This window comes from Pagrus pagrus (assembly GCF_965226575.1).
Source record: "Pagrus pagrus genome assembly, chromosome: 6".
Classification (NCBI taxonomy): domain Eukaryota; kingdom Metazoa; phylum Chordata; class Actinopteri; order Spariformes; family Sparidae; genus Pagrus; species Pagrus pagrus.
In genome coordinates, this window is record NC_140190.1 from 11,109,032 (window position 1) to 11,121,367 (window position 12,336).

The 12,336-nt window shown below is 42.3% G+C and overlaps 1 protein-coding gene across 1 annotated transcript in view; it reads left to right on the forward strand.

Moving 5' to 3' along the window:
- The window catches only part of yjefn3 (YjeF N-terminal domain containing 3), a 45,437-nt gene that overhangs the window by 23,074 nt on the left and 10,027 nt on the right, over positions 1-12,336 (forward strand). Inside the window, exon 2 of the mRNA XM_084354179.1 lies at positions 7,646-7,754. Within this exon, the coding sequence (XP_084210305.1) occupies positions 7,646-7,754 (109 nt within the window). The remainder of the gene's footprint in view (positions 1-7,645; positions 7,755-12,336) is intronic.

The window sequence follows — 12,336 nt, forward strand, 5'->3', positions numbered from 1 at the left end:
GAGCACAGGAAATACAGCAGAATTGAGCTCGCCAACACCTGTGGCTTTAGATGAACGTGATGCATGTTCATCCCTACATGTCGACAGGGCCGTGGCTGCTGGGGGAAATAAAATGAGTTATGAGAGCAAATGCAGGAGCCGCTGATTGGGATCATCTAAAGAATGTCTGTCTCGTCGTACCGGATATGAGGAACATGAGCGGACGGCTAAACTGATTAAGGCCTGATTTGAAAGAATGATGCTACAGGAGACAGTCGCATGGATGTGACTGTGTCTCTCTCTATCTCACAGACTCATAACACATACAGCCAGTCTCCTAAATTATTGCCCAAGGAGTCTTGGAACAAAGTGAATCATGCCATCCTGATTAAATAAGAATTGAGCAGCATGAAGGGGCTCACGCTGGGCAGTTAGAATGGGAACATATGGAGGCACAAGGCCAGCTCGGCTCCTGTCTGCCAGCTGAGGCTGTTTATGAGACACTCCCGTCGCTGCGGCACCTGATCCTCCTGCCCATCATCAAATTATGCAGAGGGGAACATAATATATATCTTTATGCTTTATGCTTAGTTTGGATGCTCCTGATTTTGGCTACGGGAAAATGCTGCACATCGAGCCAGGTGCTTCAAAAAATCATCACCCAAAACTGCATATGCTGTGGGCAAACACTAACATACCCACCTACACACTACATACTGTAGGGCATCCTCTTTTCATGTGAGACATGCTTATATAACGGCCCGATTCTTGTTTAATTTATTCGAGTCACTTAAGTGTTTTTCTCTTTCGAAAGCTCATCTTCGTTCTCAATCTTGCATTGTTTTTCTCCTGAAGACGGACACATGTCCATGTCGTTGCACACACTTCTCGTCCGAAAATCCTCTGATGTGCCTCTCTCCGCGGGGGTCCCCGATGCTGCCTTTTAAGAACATTTTCAATTTCATTCTCAAATTGGATCTGAACCCTCCCGCGTTTCTCCGCTGCCCTCCACACCTCCTCCTTTAGCCTTCACACCGTCTCTTAGCTGGATGCTGCAGGACTTCCAGCTATGTGAATATACTAATCAGTCCACGATTGGAGTAACTTCGGCTGTAAAATGCGACACATCCAGCCAGGTGCTTTTAAAAAACACCCAAATTGCATATGTAGTCAGAGAGTCTAGGCAAACACTACTACACCCACCTACACACTCAGACATAATCTCATACGGCCTACTGTAGGGCACTGAGTTTTCATTTGAGATTCTTGTTAATTTATTCGAGTTATCGCATTGTTTTTCTTTTGAAGACAAAAATAGCGCGTGTCCATGTCGCTGCACGCATTTCTCATCAGGAAATCCTCTGATGTGCCACTCTCTGCGGGTATCCCCATTGCTTTCCTTTTAAAGTCATTCTCAATTTCGATCTCATTTTCATTCTCCGTCTCCCTCCCGCGTTCCTCTGCTGCCCTCCACACCTCCACCTTTCCCCTTTACACCGTCTCTCAGCTCGCCGCTGCAGGACTTCCTGGAGGCACGCTCCAGGAGGCGAGAGTGATGATGAAAGGTGTCCTGAGATGACACATGTTAAATTAGATGCACACGTACACCTGGGAAAGTCAACTGTTAATCTCATTACAGTGGCAGGGGAGCCATCCGTCAGCAACATAGTACAAGTTATAATGGGTCTGTTAACATGATGCCAAAATCGTGAACGAAACCTTTTAGCTCGGCGTGGTTGAGTGTCCATAATGACATTATCTTCAGGGCCGTGATGAAAGAGAGGCCTGGGTAATGATAGTAATAGTATATACTGTGGTATGAAGCTACATTTACCTTCTGTAGTTTTCTTCTGAAGGCGTTCCTCAGGGTTAAAAACCTGTGTATTTAAAACAACAAATTAAATTAGCCGGGGTGAGTCATCTCCCATGTGCTCTCTCAGCCTCTATCTCAGTCTATTGTTGTCACACACACACACACATCTGCCATCACTCTGGTTCAGTGAAGTGCGAACCTTCATCACAGCGCTGTGATGGGGCGAGACAGAGGGTGGCCGAATAGGGGGATGAGAGCGGCGGAGAAGAAGATAAAGAATGGAAATGGAAAGGGGTAAAATGGAGCGAGTGAATGGAGCCAAATCAGGGAAGTCTGAGATGAAGGGACACAACTGTGCAGCTGCACTTTTGTACCGCTGTGTGTGATACGTAAAGCACGTACAGATGCAACTGGTGAGATAACGCGTGCAGCAACAAAAGCTCTCGCTGTTCTGTGTTCAGGCTCAATCATCACTGATAGACTGCAACAAAATGGATGTTAATATATATGGAAATGTGACAGATTTGTACTTTAAAGAGGACAGATAATAGTGTTTTTCTCCTTATTGACATGTTATTTGATGTGGTACTTTATTTGTGTTTAAAAGGCCTGGAGCATCATTGACAGCTGTCGAGTGTTAGATGAAGCCGGAGGTGGACGGATAATGACGGAGAGGAGGATAGAGAAGAGGGCTGTGGACCAAATGAACACCGTGTTTTTATTGTTTCTGTCCTCTCTCAGGCAGGAATCTGATTAATTATTACCTGCTCTCTAGCAGACCGGAGCAGTCACCCTCACATAAATGGCCTTTTCACTAGTGGGGACAGCTTAGTTAGTTACACAACAGTAAATCTGGAGCAGGTAGCAGCCAGGCTGTACGATCACATTTTATGAGGAAGAACCGGTGCTGAGGTGCGTGAAACATTTGTAACACGTACAACAACACGTAGGTAAATAAATAAAAAGGTGTTGCACCAATAACATGGAGCTGTTAACAGCTTTAACTGTGTAAAACACAATGAGACAGAAAAAAACTAAATTACAAAACAGTCATGAAGATTTGAGTTAAAAAATGTCCTAATTGAAACAAATCAGACCAGTCGGTGATGACTGTATTTATAAATGTTATATTGTCTTGCAGGAAAACAGTCGTCTCCTTTATGTCTTCATGAAAGTAACTACAGAGGGAGTTGCCAGAATGATCACACGCCCTTTTGGGTGAAACCAAAAGCTGTGAAAGTGCCCGCGTCAAATAGAAAATACTAGATTAAAAGCTGCTGTGTTGCATTTTGCATGTCAAACAATAAAAAAAACAAAAACGCCACAGTTTAAGATTTTCCTTACTTTCCCAAAGAACGAAGGAAAAAACAATCGGGGACTTTATCATCTGCAGAGAGGATGAACATGTAAATTGTTGGACCCTGCTGGTCGATACGTGTATGTCTGTGGCAAACACTTCCTCACAGGCGAGGTAATAATATAACTGAGTTGATGATATGAGTTTTAGAAAAAAAATATGGTCCTTTAAAACATCTGTTTTTAGAATGGAGTTTGGTTTAACAGCTTGTCCGCCGGAAAGACGTCTGGGAGCAGCTTATTTTAATGTTAATAATTCACATAAATTGATAAGATAATGAACCTTACACAGAATAAAGTAACATAGGAACGACCTGTTTTCTACCTCTTTCAGCTTGTAGTAAAAGCTTGTATAATAAGCACAAACGGCTCTAAATGGAGACAGCTGTTCGGCCACAGCGATGGATTTAGTAACGTCGCATTGGTTAAACTGCCAAAACACCTGCTGATGCTAGCATCTCTGAGAGGCTGTACTTACACAGTGAAGTGGTACTATGAGCTAATGTTGCTAATGTTAATGTAAGCACGCTAACATGCCGACAACGACAGTGCTAAGAAGCTTTTAGCAGGTATAATGTTAAGTTCACCCTATTAGTTAAGCGAAAGATAGAAATGTGGGTTTTCTTTGGTTATATTCAAAATGACCACGCTTATCTGCTCTTGATGTTTTTTGTTTGGTGTTTTTCTTTTATTTTTGACGGTATCTGTCTGTTTCTGCTTCCTGACACAGAGCTCCCCCTGGCAAGCATAAAATTGGAGCTTGGAAAGCTGTCGACTACACTTTCAGTTATTTTAATCACGCTCCTTGTCTCACCAGCAGATCACGCTGGAAAGGTGGAAATTAGTCAAAGTGAGAGGAAGGGGGTGGAAAATGTGGCTATTTCAGTCTGCCGGTGTTAGAAAAATAGAAACCCTTCTGATTTCCAGCGGAGTATTCATCTCTCATGTGACACAGGGATGCTTCACAGCTGCAGCGTATATACTGTACTGCAACACGTGGTTTATCATTGGCTGAGGTTACAGGATAAATTTAGCCTGTTTGTGTGCTACTTTACTTTCATTGTATCTGTTGCTAGGCTGTTGCACAGAAATTGCATTATATGGTACGTTGCTATATACATATACTGTGTATGTGCTGGTGCAACACTGCTGAAAACTGATTAATATTATGAATTAATACTCTTGATTGCCACACTTTCATTCACACAGTATGATTTATTCATGTGTGAACAATAAGCATTTTAATGTTGATGTAACTTACTGTAACCTAGCTTATCTTTGCTGTATATGCTCCCATTATTTGCTGTATCTCCATTTCCCCACAGGGGCCATTAAAGTTACATTTTACCTGATCTCAGGTGTAAAGTAAACAGACTTATTAAGCAGGTTGCGATCACAGTCGAACAGTGCTACAAAGAAGGTGACTCACCGCAGGAGCACATCATGCCCAGCGTGGGGAAATCAACTCTCTCTCTCTGGGGAGAGGCTGACGGCTGCTGCATGGCTGGGGCTACAGGTGCACCAGAAGCTTAAAGTCAAAATGTTTTTCATTTCTGCAGCTGCACTACACATGCTCGCACCCACGCGCCTACACACGTATTCTTTCAAGTCGAGGTCACAGCGTATCTGCATACCTTTTTTTCCTTGAGAAGAAAATGAGTGTTGAAGCCTCCAGTAAGGTATAGATACAAAAATGAATGGTGGCATAGAGGTTTCCAGTGTACGTGAGTAATTTCAGGTAAATGAATGCTCGATTAAGAATGATAATTAGCGTGGGAAGAGCTGGAAATTGAAAAGACATTGAGAATGTGGCATGAAACGGCCATCTGCTTTTATTTTGTCCTGAGCGCTGTGTGCTGCTCCCTTGTGGTAGAGCCTCTCGGCCAACACCAGCAGCAGTGGAGAGCTGTACACCCACATCTACTATTCTGTTGTGTAGTGTTAGAGATCAAATGTAACTGCAGCTACACTGTTACTGTGATCATCGGTTGTGGGCTCAGAATTCTCCACAGCAGCAGCACCACAGATTTGGGATTTTAAAAGAGACAATGCTCTTTTTCAGGTTCATGATATTATTTTGGGTTACTACTAGAAATGGTTTACATGCTTTAATTCCCAGGAAACACATCAGTTTTCTCATACACACTCTGTTTTTGCTCCTTCTCTTTAAGATCCCCCCAAACTAGTCGCTAGCCATAAATTATGAAAATGTGTGACACTGTGACGTAGTGTGACGTCACAAAGTCACCGAATTAAAGGCGGGACTACTGACGAGGTGTTTCAGGAGCATTGTTTTCTGTGGGAAAGCGGGGCTTTTTAACTTTTGAGACTTTTTTCATGCACAAGAACCGATATAAAACACTGAAGGAAAGGACAGAACAAAAACAAAAAGGGAATAATATGTCTCCTTTAACCAAAATTAGACTTTCCCCCCTCTGTCTCAGAGGCAGCAATTTTAATAGCCAGTCCCCACACAGAATCAATTCGTCTCAATTAAAACCTTTTAAAGAAGCTCTGCTGCTGCCGGCTGCAGCGAGCACAGAGCAGACGCTGTGGACCGACGTGAACTTTCCAAAGATCATCTTGTCACAGTGACTCAGGAAACATCCCTGAGGTGAGCCGTGGGTGACAGCTGCTGCCGCTCCACTGGCTCAGGTAAATGCCAGAAACCCCACTTGGATACACTGGATTGCTGACACACAAACAAGCACGCACGCACACACATACACAAAAACACACACATACACTGCTGTGTCTTTAAAGAACCTAAAAGGAACACAAGCAGGCTTAGCATTAGTCACACCGCCAGCACAGAGAATAGAGACGACAGGAACAGGATGAATGCATGTGTGCACAATGTGAAAGATGCATCTCTCTCTCTCTCTCTCTCTCTCTGTGTGACAGGGTAACCCAGAGCTTCAGACGCAGCCCTTCACTGTAATTGTTCAGCATAAAGAGAGCAATAGCAGAAGTGGGTTTTGTGTTTCTGCCTGGAAAAAGGATAGAGCCGGGTGACAATTGCGAGACAGTGGCATAATACAGCATTATTACTACACAAAAGACCCCAATTCTTCCATTACGGCGACACTGATTATTGAACATTCGAATTTTCTAAAAATGATCCTTTACGTGGGCGCCCTTTTCATCTGAATCTCTACTGTTATGAATCCGCTCTGCGTGATAATATCTGGGCTGTTACATCTGCATGACTCTCGGTTGTTTTTTTCACATGACGTAACAGGAGAGAGTAAACCCTCATTGACTCACGCAGAGAGCTCTTGATCTGTTTAAAGAGGTAAAGATTTTGAAGCTGAGTGGCCCTATAGGGTCTGTACTCATCTGAAGTACAATATTGATTTTTGTGCATTGATCGTTCTCTCATCTGTTGATTTTGGTCTGCAGTCGCCTGATAAATCTCTCTGATGAGTTAACTCTTACTCTGAGTTCTCTCACATCTCTCTGAGAGATTTTAAAGCACAGAAAATTGGAAAAAGCTGTTTCTACCTGAAAGTAATTATGTCATCATCCAGGTTTCCTTATTGAGCTGCAGTACCGAAGGAGGACCACCAGGTGTCTGTAGAGTGACAGGGATGCATTTGATGTTACAGAATCGGATCCCAAATGAAGAAGGCAGATTTCTTTTTGTTGAATAATTTAACTCTGCCTGCTCCTGCTCTTCATTTTCTTACAATCAGGTGAAGCCACTGTGGCTGTGTCACCTGCCCGCTACTGTACTGTCATACACACATTGCATTTGCCACACACACACAACTCCATGATAAAAGCAGCAGCAGCAGCAGGCTCCACTACAGCAGCATCAGTCACACTGTCACCACGCAGAGAGACGCCACAGGAAGCGAAGCACAAACACGTGTGAACATTAGATTGCAAACACGATAAGTAAGGCAGAAAACACATTAACGTCGGGTTGCGTTCACAAACACAACTTGACATATGTGAGCGTCTGCAAAGGTCACATGGTCAGTTCATCAGGCACATGTTCTGTTTTGAGTTTCATGTTTCCCAGAAGCTGTTAAGGTTTGTTATGAGTACACGTTGACATATAGAAAGTCTTAAAAACCTACTGGAGGCTCACAGATACCAGACAACCACCGAAGCATGTAAGCAGACCAGTTTAGCTGTGTTGAAAATACCTTGTTAGTGTGTTATGAGTCAAGAAGGACTCAATTATGTGTCACTTCTGTGCGGTGTGAAAACCGAATGTTACCTTGTAAATGCCTGCTGTCTGTGCTGTATTTGTACAGTACATTAAAGCAGAAGTGACATTTTGATCCACATGACAGATACTTTAAATTCAGAGCATATCTGCTGGTGGGCTGAACGATGACTGACGCGTGAAGCCTTTTAATGAGCTCTGAGTATTTCTTGGACCACATTTCAATACTTCAACTTACTCTCAGGATGTTTTTATTGAGGATGATGATGATGATGAACCAACACCTCTCTTGCTAACCTGTGTTGTTCTGTGTTTGACAGTAAAGAGGAGGCAGCAGCCATCGAGACAGAGCTGCTGAGGGACTACCGGTTTGGGCAACAGCAGCTGATAGAGATTTGGGGACAGGCATGCGCCACCGCCATCACTAAGGTCTGTACGTCTTCTGTTTTCCAGATCTCCCTGTAGTTGGTCACACTGTTGTAAAAAGTACCCAAAAGTAAGCACAAGTACAAGTAAATGATCTATATTTACAGTGATGTTGCATATTATTGGTCAGGGAACTGGCAGAATCAGTGCATTTAATCTATTTGCCGATATAATAAATACAAAAATAAAAAAATAAATTCGCTGCTTGGTCTGATGCAGCGTGCAATCGGCAAAGTAACTGCCGAACTGCAAACTGTAGTGGAGTGGAATTATAAAGTAGCATGAAAAAGGAAATACTCAAGTAAAATACAAGTACCTCAAAATTGTACTTAAGTATCACGGGTTACAGTCAGTATGTCTGTTTCCTGTTTGCTTGTTGTCCCTACTTTAGTGTGAGCGTGAAGCAAAACACGGCACGCAAACCTGTTTTTAATTCAGTCGTAATCCCCATCCCTCCATATCTGTCTCTCTATCCACCCAACCGTCCAATTTATGTGGTCATGCACTAATACTGCTATAAATGAAAGCTCAGACAGAAAACATCATTCCAGTATGTTTTTATGGCCGTTTTTTTGTTTTTATTGTGAAATCGACCTTTGCTTGTGTGCTGCTGTGCTTTTAAAGCTCGTTTCTTTGGACCATTAAACCGGTGGCACCAAACACTGCACACTGAACAGTGGTTGCCATTTACTGCGATATGTGTTTGTGTGTCGAGCTCCTTTTAGCAGAAGCGGCAATTTTCATTTTGTCTATATTTTGTGACATGTTTTCCACGAATCGCAGTGTTTTATCTTCTCTTCTGCTCGCTCTTTGTATTGCACTGAAACCACAAATCGTCGGGGAATGTCACACAAAGCTTTTTGTAATTACTACTTTCACAAATCTCGCAGCTGTCAGGTTTAACACAAATTCAATCAAAGCCCTTTCTTTGACACAGCTTGCAAAATGCTTTTGGAAAAATGGTCAAATTAAAGGAAGTCATGCAAGTTTTTACAATTACCCCCCTTTTCTGCACGAAGCCATCCAGCCCTGGATCACAGTTACAAGCTCGAGTCAAATAAATTCAAACTGTGGCTTTGACCAACGCGCTCCTGTACAAATCTGTTTAATAGTCAACGCTGTGTATCACTCAGCAAATCATTTCTAAAGGGCACAAATTTCATCCGAATTTCTTTGGAAAGCCGCTGCACATTCTGTCTCGTTCTGTGAGAGCCTGGTGTGACTGTTTGCTTGTACAAGAGGGCGAAAAGTCACAGCTGCTGCTACTTACACCTTCCTAATTTGCATAAACTTCCTTACAAAATGTCCGATTGTTATCTGAAGGAAATGATCTAACTTTCTGTGACATTTGAGCGGCTCACCTCGGGGCAGAACACCTGAGCTCACTCTGTAGCACCACACCGGTCCAAAGCCGCAACTCTTCTTCTCTGTGATCTGGACTGTGTCAAACTAAGACTGCGAGTGTGTGTGTGTGTGTGTGTCCATGGAGGGCTGTTAGGAACACATGTGGTTCCCTTTGACCAGACCACTGGCTTGGTGTAATGCCACACTGGTTTCCTCAGTGGGCTCTTCAACAGGCTGTGATGAATAAGAGTCTGAGCTAAAAGACACATGAAACCCTGCGATGCTGTCAGAGGGAAAGATGAAGAGAAAAAGACGGAATGAGACAAAGAGAAACAGAGAGAACGACAGAAGCAGAAACAGACATTAATAAGATAGCTTTAATAGAAAGAGGAAAGAAGAGACACAGCAAATACATTGAATACATATCCAGAGATACGAGAGACACAAAATGATGACAACTGATGACAAATATCTCCAATAACACATGTAACAACCCCAAAAATCATCATATCATCACCTCTTATGTTGATGAGGCGAACATGTTAGTAAATGGTTGCTAATTTAAACATCCGGTAGTTACAGAACAACATTGTTGCCTATTTTGAGTCATGTTTCTGGCCACCTGACAAATCTAAGTACAATTTTTACTCTCTTTTAACTCTGTTTTTGGTCTCTACCTACTTCTGTACTCAACTATGTTCACCAGTTACTTGCTAACCTGTGTGTGCTTTTTGGTGCTGAGGACAGTGGGATTTTTGACACACTCGCTAGTGTGACTCAATAGGTGTGACTCAATAGGTCAATTTTCAGCATCTCCCAAAACAACACAGCCATCGCAGTGTAACAGCGACACACGTACCTGACCTTCTTTGTACCGTCACAGTTTGGTTAAGGCACTAAAACTACTTGGTTAGGTTTGGGCACTATAGCTTCTTGGTTAGGTTTAGGCACTATAGCTTCTTGGTTAGGTTTAGGCACTAAAGCTTCTTGGTTAGGTTTAGGCACTATAGGTTCTTGGTTAGGTTTAGGCAATAAAGCTTCTTGGTTAGGTTTAGGCAATAAAGCTTCTTGGTTAGGTTTGGGCACTATAGCTTCTTGGTTAGGTTTAGGCACTATAGCTTCTTGGTTAGGTTTAGGCACTATAGCTTCTTGGTTAGGTTTGGGCACTATAGCTTCTTGGTTAGGTTTGGGCACTAAAGTTACTTATGTTATTTTGTAACTTCTGGTACGTACCTATGTTACCGAAGTCACTTATGTAACCATATGTACGTGATGTTACTTATGTTACAATATTGTGTTAGAAGAACTCATGGTTGACTTCTGGTTTCACATTGGACACAAACAGCAGTCTTGTAAATGGAAGTCCTGTGTCTGTCCACGATCCATCCTCAACCTCCTCCCTATAAGGACTATTTATACTACTTCTTCTCACTAGCTGTAATAGTTACTACAGACGTAATGGTTGTCACCAACAACAAATATCTGTGGTAAGAAATGGCTTTCATTTTTGACCAATATGTTGGGGCTCGCTGGTGAGCGTAGTGGAGCATAACGGACAGTTTAATGTTTTGGTCATACAATTGAGTATTGTTTAACCTAATAAAGCTATTACATTCTTGGGGAGTGAGAAACAGACAGACACAACAGCAACAGTTTAAAGACAGTAAAACGGAAAATGGGCCACATCATGTAAAAAGTGAAGCAGCCATCAGTCAGCAGTAGAGACGTTGTGCTCTCCCCTCAGAGTGTGTGATTAAGCCCACCACATCCACTTCCCCTCTATTATCATCAGCCACCGCTGGCCCCATGCCTGGCCCTCCACCAAGAGCCCCAGCAGCATAGCCTTACTAGACAAACACGGCCAGGAGCGCTGCTGCCCACAGCCGCCAGAAGCACGCTACTGCTCACATGACATCACTGCTATTTAAAGAAAATTACAGTAGAAGGAGATGCAGACAGTCTGATTTCACTGCTGGCCTACTGCTGCTGGCTATACCACACGGACACGCACACACCTACACCTCTGGTTGCCAGATAGATTATAGGTTTTCTGTAAGTAATCCCTTCACTGTTCCAACAGCAGCAGCCGCAGCCACCAGCTCCAGACTGCGTGTGTGTTTCTGTATCAGTCTGAGGCTTTTCAACACCTGAGTGCAGACAGCAGAGTTTTTGTTACCACACGGCAATAAATTAGTCTATAGTTTACAGGAGCCCCTGGACTTGAGTTTGGTCTCCTAGTTCAAATATTAGAGGCACTGTTTTCTGCAGATGTGAGAGTATTTGTGTTTTTGTAGGACCTTGATAATGTTTTCTCAGGCTCAGTGTGTGTTTCAGGTTGATTGGAGGTGAAAGAACATGTGCCTTTAACATTTATTTCAAAGAGGTATTCCCTCAGAGACCTTATTACAATCAAGACAGACATTTTTAGGTGTGTGAGAGAGTGCGTGTTAGTGTGAGGGGGCGTCCTCCCACTACTTTGCACAAGACCCTGCACTCCCCTCACCTGTATCGATTCGGGTGCTAAATGTACCGAAGCTCACTGTCTAAACATGTGTTATATTTATGGCTGCAACTAATGATTTTTTAAACGATTTTCACGATGAATCACTTGGTCTACAAAATGTGAAAATGCTGATCAGTCCAGAGTGATATCTTCAAATTGCTTTTTTAACATTTTTTTGATATTTTTTTTCTTGTTTTTTTGTGGTTTATTTGCTTTTTTCCCTGTTTCCTTTTTCCCATTACTTGTTTTCTTACTTGTGTTTCAGGACACGGACAGATTCAAATTCTATGTAAAACTTTTATACATAACCTTTTTTCATGAGTATGAAACCAACAGTCCAAAACCCAAATTTATTGATCTTTGATTTATGATCATAAATGACAAAGAAAAACTTCAAATACTCACATTTAACATCCAACATATGTTTGACATTTTTGCTTGAAAAATCAACTAATCTACTAATCAACTAATAATCGCATCTTATTTCAAAAACATGTTTTTCTAGAATAATGGGGAAGTTCTCCGTAGGCCTTAAATGTCATGTACACTGCAAACTAAGACAAAAGGTTCCCCAGAAGAACAGATAAAAAGAAGCAACCAGATCACAAAGCTGCCGAACAGATGCAACACACCATCTGTCTGCACTTGTAGAAACCTCCTACATATCAAAAATATCATAAATATCTCAAACACTGGAAAACATTTGAACAGGTTTATTAGGCTAAAACCGACTCATAA